Below are 20,498 nucleotides of genomic sequence, written 5' to 3'. Positions count from 1 at the left end.
ACTCACTTGACTGGAGTTGAAAACATTGATCAAATAACTGTAACCTACCTAAAGATGGAAAGAATCATTTCTGAATTACTTGTCACTTATTCTGTTAGCATTTTAACAAAACCTGTTTGAAAATTGGCATGTTTGGAATTTAATTGAAAATGGACATGTTAGGAATTTAATTGAAAATAGGTTTTAATTTCTAAATTGTCTTGTATTTATAGTTGTAAATCAAACCTTTGTTTAATGCGTAGTTTGTAAAAATATGCTATGTTACTTAAACCAGAACTGACAAAAGTTAATTAAGTAATTGAATTCCTTAAAAGCAAATGCGTTGACATGTTTTACTTGGTATTGCTGTCAGGTACTAAGATCAACAACTTCATAAATTAAGTTAGTCTTTCATTTGCCCATTATGTTCTGTGCATCCAAAAAAAAGGAAAAGAACCTTAAGGAATGTGGAAAGAGTCAAGGTAAATATTAACACAAGACAAGCAGTTCATAGAAATTTAACACACATATTGTATTAAGAAAAAATTGTACTATATTGCCTGATGCTATTCATGTTTATGGCAACTAAATTTAATCAAGTAAATTAGAAAGGCACCTACTACTTTGAAAAAGTTGTTGCCTCCTTATTTGTGCTAAATAGTTTGTCTCCTGTTTGAAGCCTAATACACACGTCAAAAAATGTTTTGCGTCACCTCGGTTCTGAGAGTGCCATAACCTGTACAGAAAATTGGAATAGAGATCAACAAAACATCATTTCTGCCTTTTTTATTGCTCATGTAAACCACACATTGCATGTTGTACCACCATACAGGGAGACCTTCAGAGGTGGTGGTCCAAATTGCTGTACAAACCAGTACCTCTAATACCCAGTAGCATGTCCTCTTGCATTGATGCATACCAGTATTCATCGTGGCATACTATTCGTAAGTTCATCAAGGCACTGTTGGTCCATATTGTCCTACTCCTCGCATGTGATTCGGCGTAGATGCCTCAGAGTGGTTGGTGGGTCACGTCATCCATAAACAGCTCTTTTCAGTTTATCCCAGGCATGTTTGATAGGGTTCATGCCTGGAGAACATGCTGGCCACTCTCGTCGAGCGATGTTGTTATCCTGAAGGAAGTCATTCACAAGATGTGCATGATAGGGGCACGAATTGTCTTCCATGAAAATGAATGCCTATCAGTATGCTGCCGATATGGTTGCACTATCAGTCGGAGGATGCCATTTACGTATGATACAGCTGTTACAGCGCCTGCCATGGCTACCAGCGGCGTACTTCAGCCCCACATAATACCACCCCAAAACAACAGGGAACCTCCACCTTGCTGCACTCACTGGACAATGTTTGTGTCTAAGGCATTCAGCCTGACCAGGTGCCTCCAAACACATCTCCGATGATTGTGTGGCTGAAAGAATATGCAATGCTCATCGGTGAAGAGAACGTTATGCCAATCCTGAGCGGCCCATTCGGCATGTTGTTGGGCCAATCTGTACCGCGCTGCATGGTGTTGTGATTGCGAAGATGGACCTCGCCATGGATGTCAGGAGTGCAATTGCGTATCATGCAGCCTATTGCACACAGTTTGAGTCGTAACACAACGTCCTGTAGCTGCACAAAAAGTATTTATTATTCAACATGGTGGTGTTGCTGTCAGGATTCCTCTGAGCCATAATCCATAGGTAGCGGTCATCCACTTCAATAGTAGCCCTTGGTGGAATGACTGGAAGTTATGGGCTGTTGGACCCCCTCCGTCTAATAGGCGCTGCTCATGCATGGTTGTTTGCATCTTTGGCGGGTTTAGTGACATCTCTGAAAAAGTCAAAGGACTGTGTTTGTGGTACAATACCCACAGTCAACGTCCATCTTCAGGAGTTCTGTGAACCGGGATGATGCTAATCTTTTTTTAATGTGTGTATTTACTTGACAACACTGATATTTTTCAAAGAAAACCGTCACTTAGAACTACAGATACCAAGTGCTACTTAAGTACTTTACTACTTTCACACAGCTTCAAATGAATGCCACCCATTCCTCATGGACTTAATGCCAATAATGGTACAAGCACAAGTGCAAACACCAACAGTCAGCTCCTTGAGATGTACAAGATTTCTGATTTCCACTGCATACACGATTGCCGACAAATGTCACCACAGATAGAAATCTAATCACTTACATCTGTGGAATGTAGCAACCACTCCACTGATCTTCTATAACCTATCCATCTCTGGGAAAAATGGGTATCTGTGTATACCCATTCAACCCACGTGTAAAGAGGTTGGGCACCATCTTGCTGAAAGTGAGTTGAAAATGTCTCATCCTCAGACAGCAACAATGGTAGCTCATCTTTAACAACTACAAATAATGAGCTGCTGTTAGTATAGCCTGAATGAAGAAGGCCTCTATACTATAAGTGCCCTGTAGTTCACCCCAAAAAATCACTTTTGATGTGCAACTACCTTTGGTGGATGCATCCATTGAGGTCTGACATTTGACCAGTATATGTGAATCTGTTTATTTATCTCTCTGTACACATAGAGATTAGCTTTATCTGCAAAGAGTATACTGTAGAGGCAATGAATGTTTTCATCCAGCTTGTTTGTCGCTCATTCTGCAAACAGCTGCCAATCACGAACACCTTTAGTGAAATGTTATAATATTTTCGTTTTGTAAGGGTGTGCATTACATGGTCAGAATTTCATGACTGATGTGCAGCTGATCCTGGTTTTCTGCAAGATGATGTGATTACTGCACTGTGGCCCCTTATTATAGAATGATGCTAGAGCAGCAGTTGATGTTGCTCCCTTCTTAGGTGTTTTTTGTCTTCAAGCTTTCTGTATTTCCGTGACAGTCAGTTTCATGTAATTTCGAGAGAAGTTTCACCACGACACTTGGGGTAATGGGTGATCTCTCTGGCGTTGGTTGAAATCCTCTGCAAAAATGAGTGCTTCTCTCTCGTGTTATCACAGCAATCTCAGTATGTATGACTTGTGTTAACGCCAACAACTTTTAAATCACCTGGTCCTCTTTCCATCTAAAAATTATGAGATGGATCTTCCAAAATGGTTACCATGTTGGTAACACAGCCCCACACATTTTTTTCATTCATCGTTGACTTTAAATTTCTATTTATCCACCTGTTTTTGTTTTAGAAGGATAGTTCCCCATGTATGAGCAGCCCTGTTCATGGGCAGAAGCTTGTCAAATTCTAGTCCTTTATATATAATTTGCTTTTTCATAATATTGTCCTGTAGGTAAGATAATATGATGTAATTGTTTGCATTACATTCTGTTGATACAGTTGAGCCCTATTCAAGCACTCAATTGACTCCTTACTCAGTTGCAGGAATTTCTGCATACATGCAGCGTAAATATGTGACAGGAGTTACTTAAATATTCACAGCTGCAAATACTCTTTATTTGTAAACTGTACCTTGCAACCATTGTATCTTAGCATAGTTGTTAAAAAAAAAGTTAAATTTATTATTTCTAATGTATTTCAGGTGCGTGTAGTGGTTTCTTCAGATGTACCTCATCGACAATTGTTCTTGACTGAGCAGTCCGTTGATCAGATGTTGGATGAGAATCGTGCACTGATGGATGATCTCAACATACAAGTTGGATCAGTAAGTTTAAAATGTCCAAAATCATAATTTTGTAATATTATTAGATACTTTTGTATACATACATGAACTGTGTTATTGACTTGAATTCATACTGTTTGTAACATCACAATTCATATTAACATTTTAAAACAAAAGAAGGCTAAAGCAGAAGATGGGAAGGCTGAATTGAACATTTCAGTGCTTTGCTAGTTACAGTTCTTATAGAAATGGTTTGCCTTTGGTTCTTGTGAACTGAAGGTGATTCATTCAGCAAATCTATAAAGGAGCCCTAGGACTGACTAGTGTTGATAAGAAGTCACATTAAATTTCAAGTATAGCAGAAAGATTGACAGTGTGTGAAGCCCTTCAAGTTAATAACACATAGTGAAGTCTATAGCATTGTCATTATTATCATAACAACATACATACAATATTATGAGTCCTGTGAAACATCTGAATCATCCAAGAAACTCAACAGCCTGAAGTGCCATGTCTGTGTTTTGTGTATTTCAAGTGAACTGCCTCCTGATTTCCAGGATCCCTTCACTTGTTTTGGTTCTGTTTGGTAATTGTTTCTAATAATTTTTATTTTGGAAACTACAGTTTCTTTGTTTGGCAGCAGTTTCTATTTACTACATTTGTGCACCATCAGAGGCTCAGCATTTTTTTGCTGGGTGTGGGCTTGGCAGTCCAGGAGTTCCTGAGCTGTAAGCACCGGCAGTTCTGTCAGTCACCATAAGTGCCGGGCATGCTTCAGCGACCACAATGGGATGCAGTGGTAGAACGTTGTGTGTCCCAGTGACTGGGGATCTTGTCTTGACTGTCCAGATGGGTGGTAAAAACCTCTTTAAAAAAAAGCTCAGTCTCAAGATGTGCTGCGCAACACTGAGAAACATAGGTGTTGAAAGGGAACAGTTGTTAGTGATCAACCTCGGGACTTACACAGAGTGCTTCATTCATTAGTAACAGAATGCATGCTCCTGGTCAGAATGTATTCTTGATGGTCAAACACAAGGAGGACAGCTTTAAGGTTTCAGCTTCTTATATTGAAAAGGGTTTACAGTGCATCACAGGTACATTGAAATCAGTCAAATAGTTGTGTAATGGAACAGTGTTGGTTGAAACTGCTAGTACCCAAGAAGAGACAAACCTCTGGAAAGCTAAATGCCCTGGGGAATATGCCACAGTAACAGAGCTCCACAACACCTTGTGTTACAGCAAAGGTGTTGTGTCATGTAAAGATCCAGTCGACATTCCACGTAGGAATTGAAAGATGAGTGTGCTCAAGAAGGGATCATTAATGTGCAAAGAATATTGAAAAGGATGAATGAGGATCTGATAAAATCCTACTCCTTCATCCTTACCTTCAACAGCACAAAACTGTTAGAGCATATCAAGGCAAGTTTCCTTTTCCTATGTCTGTGGCCCTATGCCCCCAAACCAGTGTGCTGTTTTGATGCCAGTGCTGTGGGCACACCACCTTAATGTAAGGGTGAAGCCACATGTGGCATGGCTGCTTGTGACAGATTTGGTTGCTCCTTTCCTTTGAAGTGTCTAAATTGCTCTGGAGATCACTCTGTCTGGAGCAGGGACCGAAGTGTCTTTCTTGAAGAAAGGAAGATACAGGAAATTAAAACATCCCTTATGGTGAGGTCAAGAAGATCTACAATTTCATGCAGCCTCCCACATTCACTACATCTTTTGTTTCAGTCCTTAAAAACCTTACTTAGACAGACAACACTTCTACGCAATCTGAGGTTGCTAGTGTCAGCACTAGTACCTGCATTTGTCAGTGCGCTTGAGCACCTGTACATCACCAGAAACACCAACAATACATTTGTGCATTCATTTTGAATATGCCAATTTTTGTCATTTTTCTACTAGTTTGGAGGATGCCGCTTTTTTCTTGTGTTGTTTATGATGACCTTTGTGATTAACTTTCTGCAAACAGATCTTGCTGTGATAAAGTTCAATAAACTTTGTATGCACCTTTTTGGCTTTGTAATAGTATCCCATTTTTTTTAGATAAGTACATAACTGTGATTTACCTGAAAAACTTACACCATACACTGTGCCTGTTTAAGTAAGTATTTGCTGTGACCACCTGCTAAAGTACTTGTAAATACACCTGTTCAGTTTCATCATCCACAAGCTCCAATTCAACTGCAGAGGCATACATGCCCAGGCAAACATATCAGGTCAGATCTGTGTAAACATTTGTAGTGATATGACTCTTCAGTAGCCACCAGCAAGGTTGAACCACCTGAAGATGTCGGACAGTTGCTCGTGGAAATATTGTGGAATTTGCACAACGTGATCTGGCGGCCTGTGAAGACTATTTACATTTGTAGTGATGTTCAGCATCCTCTGATTTCCACAGTCTGACACCCAAACTGTCATCAAAAGAACACAGGCAGGTACTGGCAATGAAAATTGGCAAACAGAAAATTAAAATTAAGTGATTTTTAAAGAACTCACAAACCTTGAATGAAACACTTGCACATATTCTGAGCTCAAACATTATGATGTTTCTGGAGAAAAACAAGCTACCCTCAAATAATCAGCACTGATGCAGGAAAAAAACAAAAAGAAAGAAAAACGCGCTTGCTTTACACACTCACGGCATCTTTCAGACAAATTCAGGTGAATGGGTAGATTCTGTCTTCCTAGTTTTCCAAGTGCTTTTGACACTGTACCACATCGTCGAGTACTAACCGTTATATAGTTTTACAGAGTGTTTTCGGAGTGATATGATTGGCTTGATGAATATCAGACAATAGAACCCAGTATGTTATGCAAAAGTTGTACAGAAACGAAAGTAATATTGGATGTGGCCACAAAAGTGTGATGGAGCTTCTAATCTTCTGTATATAGATAAAGTGGTTTCTCTTATAGGATCAGCGTCAATAAAAGATTATTCACTGATATAGCTGTTGTCTGGAGGAAAGAATTGTTTTTGGATAATTACAAGGAAATGCAGAAATACTTGGACAAAATCTGCAGTTGGCAAAGCGTGGCAGCTTCCATTAACAGTTTTGCTGCCATGAGGGCGCCGGTAGCCTCAGAAGTGGGTTTCTCATAGGCCACAAGGTCATCGGCTCTCTCAGCTGCAGATGCATTCAATCAACTCTGGGACAGGCTGGCCCTGCAGGAAACCCACATCTGCCTTTTCTATGGTCTTAAGGGAGTAACATTGTAATAGCATGTGCAGTGGCTGCTAGATCGCAGATTAATTTATTTGTGAAACCGTGCCCTTCACGTGATATTGTTTTCATACGTTGTTTTCGTAGTTTAGTTTTAATTGTTCAGAAATAGTCTTACGTAACCATGTGGTAGAGTGATTGTAAGTGTTGGAATAAGAAACTGAAGAATATCTTAGGTAGCTATTTGGCACATTATGACTTTTTCTGTAATCACTTGCTTAACACCAAAAACATTTTGACTCTATTACTTTGCTTTCTGTTGTACAGTAAATGGCACAGCCTAATGGTAGGCCACGGACGAAGTGTGGTGGAGATACAAGCCCTGGTCCCTCTACTGGTAAATAGAGATGGAAAGATAAGTCTGATATCTTGACAGAGGAAGAGCTGTTAAAAATTCTCAATGCCCATTATGGTGAGTTATCTAATGTTTGTGATTTGAGTGACAATGAAGACAACGCACTCAATGAAACATCCTCACCCAAGCAACAATTGGTGCCTGAGAAGGAAAGTGACCAGGAACTGGAAGAAAGTAATGAGCCATCCATTACACTATTTATTTCTCCTCAATTTCTAGAAGGAAGTGAAAATGAAAACTGGTCCAAAGTGACCAGTTCAAAAGTATGGAAACCTTTGAATCTAAAGACCCACATTACCCCAAGAATCTGAAGGATCTGAAACCTATACAAGTCTTCAGAACTATCATCGGTGACAATATTATAGAGTTAATTATTACTGAAACAAGCAGAAATGCTGTACAGTTCTTGTCTACTGCTCAGCCCCACAGTAAAGCAAGGGCTACAGCTTGGAAGGAGACAAACACTGATGAGATGCGCAAGTTCCATGGAGCAACTTCACTACCCACACATTAACGAGTGTTCTTTACAGGGTGTACAAGTGTTCTTTACAGGGACAATCCAGTCGCTAGAACTATGTCCTGTAACTGATTTCAACTGCTGTTGAGGTTCATCCATTTTGAGGACAGCACAACTGTTGGTAAAAGTGATTGTATATTCAAGATCTGAAAACTCCTTGATACTATGCAGAGTAAATTTTGCTTGCAATATGAACTGGGAGAGATACTAGCAGTGGATGAGTCAATGATGCCCTTTCGCAGATGACTTTTATTTCATCCCAGCAAGACCCATAGGTATGGAATCAAGATATTCAAACTTTGTAACCAAACTGGTTATATGCCGAGAATGATTCTTTACTTAGGATGGCTGTACAATGTCAGTAAAAATCTTGCAGAAAAAGTAGTTTTAGACTTAATTGCAAAATAAATAGATAAGGGATGCACTGTTGTTACTGACAGTTATTACACAAGCATGTCATTAGCTAGGTATTTGCTGGATAGAAATAACAACATTGTAGGTACTCTGAGAAGAAATAGTAAGCATTTGCCCCCCACCATCACAACGTCACAAATAAGAAAAGGCAAACTCATTGGAAGAGAGTCTGATGGAATTGTAGTAGCAAAATGGCGAGATAAAAGAATTGTGATGTCTCTCACTACGAAGCATGGCATCAAAATGCGAACCACTGGGAAGAAAAGCAAGAAAAACCAGTGAGGAAATATTAAAGCCTGCTGCCATTTTGGGTTATAATGCGGCAGTGCATGGAATCAGTGTGTCAGGACAGATGTCAAGTTAATTTTCACCACTGAGGAAAACAATAAGATAGTACTATAAAGTGGCATTTGAAATTATGTTGAACACAGCAGTACTAAATGCTCACATTTTGTACAAAATATTTACCAAGACAAATATTCCTATAAAGAATTTTAGGGAGGAAATAATCGTGAGCCTCTTAGAGAACAACATCGATACACCAACTCCCAATCAACTTTCTATAAGTTTCAGGAGCCATACCATAGTAGAGAGCATACAGAGAGACAAGCGAAATAGAAAAATCTGGAAGAGGTGCAGTAGTTGCTACTTGAAGATTTCAAGAGATAAAAGAAGCACAGAAACTTGTAACAAAAACAACCACAATCTGTAAGGAAAGTCATGAATTTGTTTGCATTTCCTGTTTTTCAAAAACACACAAATTGTAAGAAAAACAATTTTTGTTCCTATTTTTGTGTACTGGTTATCACATACACCTAATAACTAACAGTCAATTGGATGCATTTTCTTATAATTTACACCCTGTTTCTGTATCACACCCTGTAAGAAAGTGAGGTAGCCAGTGTCCTCATGGCTTGCAATAATAACCTCTGTGAAGCTGGTTACATTTCTGGGCCATGAGGACACCAGCTACCTCGCAGTTTAAGTCCTCTTTTGAAGCATTTTGAGCTTTCATACATTTGGGGTGCGCTTCATAACATTAGAACATATTCAGTACATGATTACAGACAAATTTTTTTGCCTGGAAAGACAACAGTCGCATAAGCCTGCATGGCAGCAAAAGTGTTAAGTGTGGTTAAATGCAAGGAGAGAGAACCCAACAATATCCAAATAGTGGCAAATATCTTGAATGTATTACAACTTACAAATATTTAGAGTTAACACTAAGAAACAATATAAAATAGGACAATCATGTTGCAAGGGCACTAAGAAAATGCAAAGGAAATAACACACAAGACACTAGTGCATCTCCTTGTAGAGCATTGTTCCAGTAGTTGGAGCCCTTATCAAGTAGTCATTATTATAGACATCAAACGAATTCTGAGGTATGCTGCTAAGATCATAACAGGTTGGTATTGTCCAAACAAAAGTGTAACTGAAATGCGCAGGGAGCTTAAATGAGAATCCGTGGAATGAAGACTACGTATATACTTTTCCTAACACATTTTGGTTAGATTTAGAGAACCTGTATTCAAAGAAGATTGTTTGACTATTATACTGCCATCAATGTATATTTTTTGCAGGGACTATGAGAATATGATAAGAGAGATTAGAGAATGTACAGAGGCATGTACATGTTCATTTTTTTTTTCACTCAATGCTCGAGTGGAACAGAACAGAAAATCGGTGATATTAGTATGTAGTACTCTCTGCCGTGCACTGTACAGTGTCATGTAGAGTAGATGTGGAGACGTACATACAGGTTTAAGATGACCAATTGTTTAATGTCATCTGTTTCAGTGGGGCTCATGTGATCATTCACATGTACAGATTGAAATGCACACAAAATACAGTCTATTGTTCATTGTACCCATTGTGATGAAAAATGGTGACTGAGCTCTTGTTTTATATGTCCCAGATCAAAACTGGCTCAGACTTAATACTGTGCTTCGCTGAAATGTGTAATGAAAACTTGTTGCCTTAAATAAACTCTTGCCAAGTGTAATGACGGAAGGTTCAATCTTTATTTCTAAGTTGTAGTAAATGCAGAAAGTGGTACTGCAAATTTTTCGCGTGCTCACACACACACACAAACAAACACTCTGTAAGACAGACAACTATGAAACTTGGGGCACACATTTACCTATCTCTCAAGTGTCGAGTACAGATCTTCCATTTATCCTCCACCAGTGACACAACCCATATGACACTGATACTCGGATTCCTATTGTATGCGGATAGGGAAACAACCAGTTTTGTAATATAAGAAGATATTGCTGACTGTTAACTGTGACCATCGGAGAAGAATGGGCCTTAAACAGATGAGTGGAATACCACACAAACACATTGATTTTCGGTTAATCTCTTACATGTTCAGTGTATGCAGGTGAGTTCTGTATGCTGCAAATTCCAACACTGTTTGTTTACTTTCACCACGGGAAAGTCGCTTCATCACTAAGCATCATGCATTATGCGAATGTGTTGTTATTGTCAATAGCATTCTGAAGCTCATCAGAAAATGCCACACATTTGCATTTGTTGTCATGACGTAGAGCCTGTAATGCTGTCACTTGTATGGTTTCAGTACCAACGGACGCCTCAAAAGGTGCCAAGTTGTTGTTGTAGGCAGTTGTAACTCCTGACTGGCAACCCCCACTATCACTACTCCCTCTCTCTACACTGTTTAGCAATTCCTTTCATGATATTAAATCTAACTACACAAAAAAGCATACCCTGATATTCCAAAAAAAATTATTCAAGGAACATTTTTTTATTTTTGTTGTGTATTGTAGCAGATTACACGTTCTCACATTGCATGACTTTTTGTACGGTCAAGAAACTTACTTAATTTTAACGATAGACTGACATACATTATAATACTCCAAAAGGATTTCTTATTGTGTTACTTTGGTATGCTTAGACTTCACCTGCCCCATAACTAAGATGATTAGCATAATAATGTTACCTACAGGTTTCTGACAAAAATATGGAAACACCACAAGAAATGCATGCTTAAACAAAAATGCAGATGCTAGCCAAGTCAGCAGGTTTTGCTGTTGTAGGTTAACATGAAGAGCACCTATGGGATGCTCTTGACACGTTGCAAGGGTCAGTTGTGGTCAGAGCAGTGTTCTGTTTAGTTGAGTGCATTATGTTAAAGCTAAGTAAATTGTTGATGCTCACATGATGGATGCCTGGACCATGGTAACCAAAATATGTGGTGTTTCAAGAGGCACCATATTGATGATTTATACCATGCACAGGAAAAATGGAAAAACATAGTCCACTAAGTCACAATGTGGACAAAAGAGTGTATTGAGTGATTGCGATGAATGGTCATTGAAGAGGATTCTGGGGAAAAATAAGGGGATAACAGCTGAAAAAGTCACTGCAAAACTGAATGTGGAACTTGCAAATCCTCATCAGCACCAAAACAACACAGAGACGCCTTCATAAGCAGGGAATTGCAGGACAGTCTTTAAGTACAAAACCACTCATCAGTGTGATGCAGTTGTCTGTAACTGGAAAACGTGATGCTGAAGTTGTAAAACCCAGACTATGGAGCAATAGAGGAATATCATTTGCTCAGGTGTCTGTTATTTCACACTGTTTTCAACTTCTGACTGAGTTTACAGTTCAAGAGTAAAACATGATGGGGTTCAGTGATGATTTGGGCAGCTGTATCGTGGTATTCTATGGGCCACATGGGTACTTCTGCAGATCATATTACTGCCAACAATTACATGACCGTTTTGGCTGATCAAGTCTATCCAACTATACATTTTGTGTTCTCCAGTGCTGATGCTGTCCAAGGTGGCAGGATCCCTGGTCACCAGGATCGCTTTATGCAGTGTTGGTTTTGTTAGCATAAGGATGAATTTCCGCAGCTCCCCTGGCCTTCATAATCACTAGGTCTCAATATTATTTAGTGTTTGTGGTTTACTTTGGAGAGAAGGGTGTGTGATTGCTTTCCACCACCACAATCATCATTAACTGAAGTTGCCACTATTTTGCAGGGACAGTGGTATAAAAATTCCCACGAAAACCCTACATGACCTGTACCTATATATTCCGAGAGAACTGGAAAATAAATCTCTCCTGTTACCTCTCAGACAGCCAGGTGTCCATTAGTCAAGCAGCACTATATTTGTGACATGCACAGCTTCTCTTTGATGTTCAACCAATTGTTTTCTCTTACCAAAAGAGCTCTCTGGTCATATTTTAAGGGAGCAGAATTAGCACCCACATACAATACTTGCAGATAACACACAACTGAAACTGAGGGTTAACAGAGCACTGTCAGAAATATTGAACTCCATTTTTAAATATTTCTTTACAAAGAAAGATGCAGGAGTACTTTCCCAGTCTACTTCTTGCACTGCTGTACAGATGGTGTACTGTCAGTAATGTTGAAAAACATCTGAAAACTCTGATTTGAACAAGGCTTCAGAACAGTATGGGATCTCTACCAGACTGTATACAGACTTTAACAGTTGACTTAGCCTTTTAGTCAACCTTATTACAAAGTAGATATCTTGAACAAAAACTGTGCACAGTGGAATGGAAAAATCGCAAGTCTCACCTCTCTACGAGAAAGGCAGCATAAGTAATCGCCAGAAGTTCTGTCTAATATCTGTTACATCTGCCTGTTGCAGAATACTAGAACATATATTGAACTAAAACATGATGTGGAGTCTTGAAAAAATTGATCTCCTCCATGTCAACGAGCAAGGATTTCAAAAACGTAGGTCTTGTAAGACTCAGCTTTACTCATGTGACATACTGAAAGCCATAGATCTTCATCTACATCCAGACTCATTGAACCACTTTGAACCATATGGCAGAGGGTACTTCCTGTAATAAAATGTCTCACGGTTTCTTCCCGTCAATTTCTGTATGGAGCACTGGAGGAATAACTGCTTAAAAGTCTGCATCTATACTGCAGTTGGGCTAATCATGTTTATGTGGATATAGGAGGCAAACAGGTGGATGCAATATTTCTTGACTCCTAAAAACTTTTTTTACATAGGATAACATCAATACTTATTAATGAAACTATAAAATGTAAGTGCCTGACTAAACTTGTGACTGGGCTGAGGATTTCTTAGTAGGGACAACACAGCATAATATCTTGCATTGGGGGGTGGGGGCAGAGAACAACATATTGTTGTCATTGAGTTTGCTTGTATTGTCAGTGCTATGAGGTGTGTAAATAGTAGCAATCATTAACTGGTGCAAATTACAGCTTGGCTCTACATGTTCAAAGTTCACAACTGTTTCATCCGGACAATACAACGCTAATTTTAAGTTAATGGATCTTTTTTTCTCAAGAACCCTCCTAAAAAAAAGAGGGGTCATCTTGTATTCAGGGTCATTGTATACTTGTGTAAATGTGGTATATCCTTGTAAACAAGTACAGACACTTGGACAATGCTTGGTTATCACATCTCTTACAATTCTTGTTTCATTCATATTCACCACCTACAAGTATATTTCACTGAGCTATAGATTTTCCATGTTGTCACTAAAATAAATAAATAAAAAATAAGAAAAGACAATGGTTTCTTGTCATCAAAGAATGAGAAAGAAGGAATATTGAATTTCAGAAGAACAAAGCAAACTTACAAGCAAAATACAGAATCACCTTTTAGAGGCCCATATCATTTCCCTCCCCCCCCCCCCCCCCCTCTTTGAAAATGTGTGGAAAGACATACATTGTCATTTACAAATAATGCTGCATCTTGCAAGTCAAAAATTTTACAAAAAAATTATGAATCTGTTACAATGCAGTGTTGACATTTTCTAATTGTATTCAAAATTATTTTACTGACTGTAAATTCCTTGTTGCTTTATTAGGGATAGATCTATTAACCAATAGTGACATGAAAATTTGTGCCTGACCAGCATTCAAATTCGGATTTCCTGCTTATTGTAAGTGGTCACCTTAACTTTTTTGGCTCTCTGTGCACACCCCTCAGACCAGCCAAATCACATGTCACACAGTCTACATCCTTATATCATAGTCCACTAAATTCATCACCTAATGCTTGCAGCATTTCTTGGATTTCCACAACAGGGAGAATTAGACAATGAGAAAGACAGACCAATGTTGTTATTGCCATGTGCCCACCTAGGCTTTATAATACTTAATGCATGTCTGAAAGAACAGACACTGTTGACGATCCACAGCTGCAAGTTCATTGACATCGTCTACATTAGGTATAGATCAGCTACCCAGTAGTGGCATTGGTGTCCATTCCTCATTGTCCCTGTCATGAGAATACAAGTAATGTTACGAGCTATTGCTGATGAATTTAGTGGACTACAAAATAAGCACATAGGCAGTATGAGATATGGAAGGTTGGGTCGGTCCAAGGAGTGTGCATGGATAGCCAAAGAAGTTAAGCTGATTGCTCGCAATACACAGAAAATCTGGATTCGAGTCCCAGTCCAACACAAATTTTCATCTCTGTTGGGTAATAGATCTATGCCTAATATAACAGATGTTTATCATCAGCAAATTAATTACAAAAATATTTTGTACAGCTGAGGATTTTCAACAGTGTGTGTTCTTTCAAACATGATTGTAAGTATTTTCTAATTAGTTCATAGTACTTGCGGTAAACCCACACAACCAGTTCTGTAGTTAATTAATTCTCCCTCTTTTTGTATGTCATGTGAAGAGGGGGGAGGGGGGGGGGAACAGTGTATTTAAATTGTATTTAAATATTCTAGTCACCGTTTTCTACAGTGTCTTGTTGTTGTATGTAAAACGTGTGAATGTGTGTGGATATGCCTCAGATCCTCATTAAAAAATACGCATTAGTATAAGGGAAAACAATTTTTTGCTGTATAGAGAAAGTGCAGATCAGAATATAATGCATGTGAATAGTCATGCCAAATGTTTGGAGAGATAAATAATAAAGTAGGATTTCTTTCATGTACAATTCCAGTGTGCCTCAATTGTAACTAAACATGAGTTATACTTATGTTTAATGTGTTTTTTATTTGTTTCTTTTTAGGAAAATGCTTCTGCTAACATATTCACTGGTGAGGAAGAAGTATTTGCCTTTGAACGCACAGTTTCTCGACTGTCCGAGATGCAAACCAGAGAATATTGGGAGCAGTGGGAAAGGCATAGATAGTCACATGTGCCTCATTACACTACAGTTCCGAGTATCATACCTCACTTAGGAGGAATAGTCAATTGTAGTGCCATCTGTGTTTGCTGGAATGAATTTGATTGTTTGCATATATTCTTTTGTGCAATATGTGCAGGCACATTTAGCAGACTAGGTGGCTGAAAGACCACAGATGAGATTTACTGATATAAAAAAGATGTACATAATAACTTAATTTATTATTTATTTATTGTTTGTTTGCAGCATATACTGTATATTTTTAAAAATATTTTAGAGTGAGACTATTTGCATTTGGAAGTATCCAAATCATACCTGAAAACTTGTTACCATCTTACATGTAAGTATTAGCCTGTAAATACACAAAGGAAAAAGGTGTAACTGGTCACACAATTTGTAATTAACACTTTTTGAGGCAATTTTATTTGTGTCTTCATGTTGTTGTAAGTACTCAGCACCTTTTACCTAGATACCACAGTTCTAGTTATTGTGCTATGTTTTTAATTGTGTAAATGTTTGTTGAACAAACAAAGGCTTCAGAATAAGGTTCTAACGACAGATTGACTATTTGCATTTTACTGGTTACTGTCTAATATATCACTTTTTGTTGCATACACAGGATGATAAGTTTGCCCTTCCTTTACTGCTGTGAGAAATTATCTATAATACTTACCACTGTAATATTGTATGAGAAGATGCATAAACTTCAAGCAAAGTAAGTTGTCTGTGATAGCATCTCATTATTTTTTGGTTGTATTGTTGTTTTACCAGCTGTTGGTTCAAGTGATAGAAAATAAATAAACAAGTAAGGTATGGTCTCGAAGCAGAAGTAAAATGTTCCTAAATGTGTTCCATGTACTTCTCATACATCACCATACTGTGTTGTCACCATATTATATGTTCTTTAGTTCTGCATCAGTGAAAACATTGAGAAATGTCAACACAGTAAAATTAGTAATTGAGAAAGTGTGTATGAAGTATATATTCATTATTAAATTACAGTTACGAACAAGAATTTGTAGTTAAAGATACAGCAAGAATGTTCACTGTTAGTGTTTCACTGTGACAGCTACTCACACTACTGATGTGTCAGGGATAAATCAGTGTTACATGGTCTAGCTAACGACTATTTTCCCAAAGTCAGTATATATTTATTGCATCTGCTGTGAAAGATGAAAAAATCAAAATGGCTAGTCTCTCTGAACTTCTGGTGTAGACTGAAATATGAGTGATGTAGCAATATCCAAAGCAATGAGTTTACTTTCATCAAATTACTAGACTGCTTCAATAATGTGGATGCATCATGAAGAAAGTTGAATTATTTCTGTGTACACTTTTCAAGTGTTATGTTTTCATTTGAATGACAATAATATGAACAAATAAATTATTCCAAATTGCCTATTAGTGATAAATTATAGTTAAGTCAGTCAGTTTGCTCACTGTCTTATCAGTTTGTAGACACTGTAAGCTGTATTTGTTTCACAAGGGATTTGGCAGCAGTTTGTGTGATCCATTGACATATAATGATTTTGCACCAAACTACAGCAGAAACTCTCAAAATTCCCATTAACAGCCATTCTTATAATATACAAATGGATCTCATGCATTGATACAAATTGTCTGCTGTGGAGATGAGGACTAACTTTGCCATAAACATTTCTCATCATATGTATAGTCTGGAGGAGTAGGGAAACAGGCAAGAGTAACAGAAGACAAATATCTTCTTTTGAGTACTGGTATGTCTTAGTCTTGGCTTGTCACTAATGTTCTAATCTAGATGCACCTCATTAACAAAAAGTGAAGAGAAACAACTAAAGTTGAAATAATGCAATCCCATAAGAGAACATGTTTCTGATGTGGTCTTCATTTTTCTTTTCTAACACAGTCCCAACATCACATCTGCATTTTTTTCTTTTTGCATGTAAGACACTATGAAAAATGCTCACTCCTAATATGAGTAATTATCAGTTATACTAGCACCAATAGATGATTTTTTTTTTTAAATCAATGGATTGATGTATGTGAAGTACATATTCTGTTGTCTTGATCTGTGCCACAAATAGTATTAAGCACTTTTAGTTAATGTTAAACATTTAAAACTATATTTGTTGTTCTGTATTATAAGATTTGTTCAAAGGAAGTGTCTCTTTGAAACTTATGTAGGCAAATTGTGTACTTAAAGATAAGTAGTCAGATATGTGAACAGAGTGATGGAAGAAGACCTATAATACATGCCACAGCTTAAACTAATAATACTTGGCAGCATGCTGTAAAGCCTAGCTGTTTGTCACCAACTTTCAACTTTATTGGTAGTTGAATGTATAATCATTAGAAACATTCAATGTTACTAGTGAAAAATCAAAAGGGAAACCCAGTACAGTGTAAAAAGCGACATTTGCCATTCTTGTTATGGTCAGATAATGCTGAAGTTTATATCCAGTTCAATACTCAAAACTTATTAGTTTTTCTTAAAGCTTGGTGTAGAGGTGGCAGTGTAGATTCACCATTTTAGAATCTTCTTCAGAATAGTAAAAGACACATTCTGTCATTGCCAATCAAAGCCTCAAAATTTTTAGGAGGTAAGTTGTCCTTAAGTGTACTATTTCTATATTCTCAAACTGCAATGATGATTTTCTTTTCAGGCATTGGCTGTGATACACCTGCTGTATTTTTATTTGATGTCATTTCTTTCTTTTTACAGTATTATTATTGGTTTTAGTTGTTGTCTCTTACATAAAATGTACATTTTTTTTCATTACTTACATATACAATTAATATATTTTTTTGAATAACAGTTGATGAAGCCATTTGGCAGTCCAAAGTTGCCCCGCCCCATACTGTCTATAAAAAAATCATTTTATTCAGCAAACAAGATCCTATAAATTCATGTGAACATTATGTTATTTCATGTGCTTAACATTGGAGGAAAATTATTTACAACAAAACTGCAATATATCGTCACCTCCTTCCCAATATGGTGGCTATTAATTTGCAGTTGGTTTATCAAATTTATACTGGTCCTGCATTTTGCATTACAGGCTTCAAACTTTAAAATGACATTTGATGGTAATGTTTCATTCATAGTAGTTTTCCAATTCATCTTACGATTTTGTTGATGGGTACACTTTGGGGTATTTCACAGATTGCTATTTTGTTTAAATATGGCAATTATTGTGCTGGATACCAGTTAGGCACAATCAAAAACTGATCCCTTATCTGTTAAACTTATTTTAAAAAGACTGTTTCATTAATCATGGCACCTAAGATGTGACATTTTCTGATGAAACTGTTAGCTATAACTTTAGAAAAATTATTCTGTATTATTTACCATCAACACCACTGCTGCTGTAGGAGATTGTTGACAGCATTGTTGAGTGGGCTGCAAGTATTATTATGTAATATTTTTTGGCGCCCACCAGTGCTTAATGTTTCTTCAGCAGATTAGACGCATTACTTGTTGCTTAAATAGCGACCGATGACCTCAGCAGTTTGGTCCCTTAGGAATTCAAACACATTGTTCCTTAAACTCATGGTGTGGAGGCCCTTGGTTTATATAGAACATGTTGAATTCAAAGTATAAGGCACAGTTTGTGATGCAGAAATTATTTGTGCTTGTGGGTATTGACAGGATGACATCTTAAACAGAACACCACCCAAACTTGTAACAGCTCTCATGTGTCAAAATAATCAAAAATAATTATGGCCTTCATGGGTGACAAGTTAAGTGATACATTTTGTCTCTGTGGTACTGATGATTCTGTAGTTCAGATTTCTGTGTATGTCCAGTTTCCAGTGATTTTAATTATTCAATAAATCATTAATCATCTTTTTAAATTTTGAACAGCATAGACAAAGAAGTACTGATATAAGCAGATAATGTGTATTTTAAGCACTGTTTCATAACAGCTATGGTTACTTGAGCATGTCACCTGTAATGACCTAATGTCAAAAAATCACTGAGCTCCAACTGATGTATTATCTCCCTTTGTTACTTCCGTAGATTGACATCTCTAAAATCACTACAAGTATACTTTTGAATGCTTGACCAAAGTGTAGAATTATTTAAGTGGCAAAACATCACCACCCAACACCTTTATTATCACTCTTTAACACTATTAGGCATTTTTACCATGCACAACTGCCAAATTTCATGTAATATGTTTCAGCAGTTGTATTTAAGTACAACTTGGAATGGGCACAGTGACACATTTTTGATGTTTAAAAGTCACTACTTTATACATTTGTAACTAGTTGCTGGTATTTGGTAATGTGTGAAGCTGACTTTCAAATGTATACACTGGATTTGCTATGAAGCCATGTTTTTCATAGAATCACTCATCTGCTGTTGCTTATTGTGACTCTTATATTTTAAAAAGTTATATGAGCACATTATTTTAAAATAGTTTAAACATGATTTTAGTATTGTTCACAGTGCCAGTGTATTTATCTCATATAAAAGTACCACTGATCTTCATCTTGTGATATTTTTATTGTGTATAATACTTATTTGTTAAATGGTGACTTAATGTCAGACTGTGGTAAACCAATATCAAACAGCACCATGTAAAACAGTCATATTTTGGATTGTAGTGTACTTATTTGTGCATAGGTCAGTAACTTTTTGATAGTGTTAACAAAAGTTTATTTTTAAATATAGTATATCATCTTTTAATCAAGTGTTATTCTTTCTTGATGCGTTCAGTTCACCTATTTCCTAACTCTGTGTGTTGTTACGCTTCCATGTAATTTGTGAAGTGTCAATCTGCAAACTATGATTTTGTGTTTTACTTGTTCCAACACGTTGTTCTATGTCTTTCATAACATCAGTTTTTGGGCAAGCTATACAAATGGTTTGTAGTACCTACTTTAATTAAACACTGCATATAAGAGAAAACTGCATTGTACAAATGAAGTGGGAAATTAGAAATGAATAGAACCAATAGCAACAGTTATCCAGATCTTTCAGCTATACTAAATTTAGGCAGCACTGCCTCACTCCTAATCTCACACGCAGTATGTCCTGCAATAAAGTAAGTTATGCCCAGAAAACAGAACAGTGTGCTCACTTCCAGCATGCTGGATGGCAATTGACAGCAGCTTACTATGATTCAATGACATTACAAAACCAAGAAAGGTGAACAAAAGTTTGTTTTTATTTAAATGGTGAGTCCTACCATAACACCATAATGTGTATATCCTGGCCTCAGTGCTTGTATGAGTGACTAAGTGCAAAATACTATTTGCGTATGACAGTCTAGTGCTGCAT

At 37.3% G+C, this 20,498-nt stretch overlaps 1 protein-coding gene across 1 annotated transcript in view; it reads left to right on the top strand.

Moving 5' to 3' along the window:
* LOC126203037 (putative ATPase N2B) overlaps positions 1–19,904 on the top strand; it is a 118,669-nt gene extending 98,765 nt beyond the window's left edge. The window contains exons 6-7 of the mRNA XM_049937274.1: positions 3,503–3,625; positions 15,116–19,904. Coding sequence (XP_049793231.1) covers positions 3,503–3,625; positions 15,116–15,238 — 246 coding nt within the window. The 3' untranslated portion in view covers positions 15,239–19,904. The remainder of the gene's footprint in view (positions 1–3,502; positions 3,626–15,115) is intronic.
* The last annotated feature ends 594 nt before the right edge of the window (positions 19,905–20,498 follow it).

The sequence above is a fragment of the Schistocerca nitens genome, chromosome 9, assembly GCF_023898315.1.
Source record: "Schistocerca nitens isolate TAMUIC-IGC-003100 chromosome 9, iqSchNite1.1, whole genome shotgun sequence".
Lineage (NCBI taxonomy): Eukaryota > Metazoa > Arthropoda > Insecta > Orthoptera > Acrididae > Schistocerca > Schistocerca nitens.
Note: the sequence above shows the minus strand (reverse complement) of the source record. Positions and strands in the feature narration are given on the sequence as shown.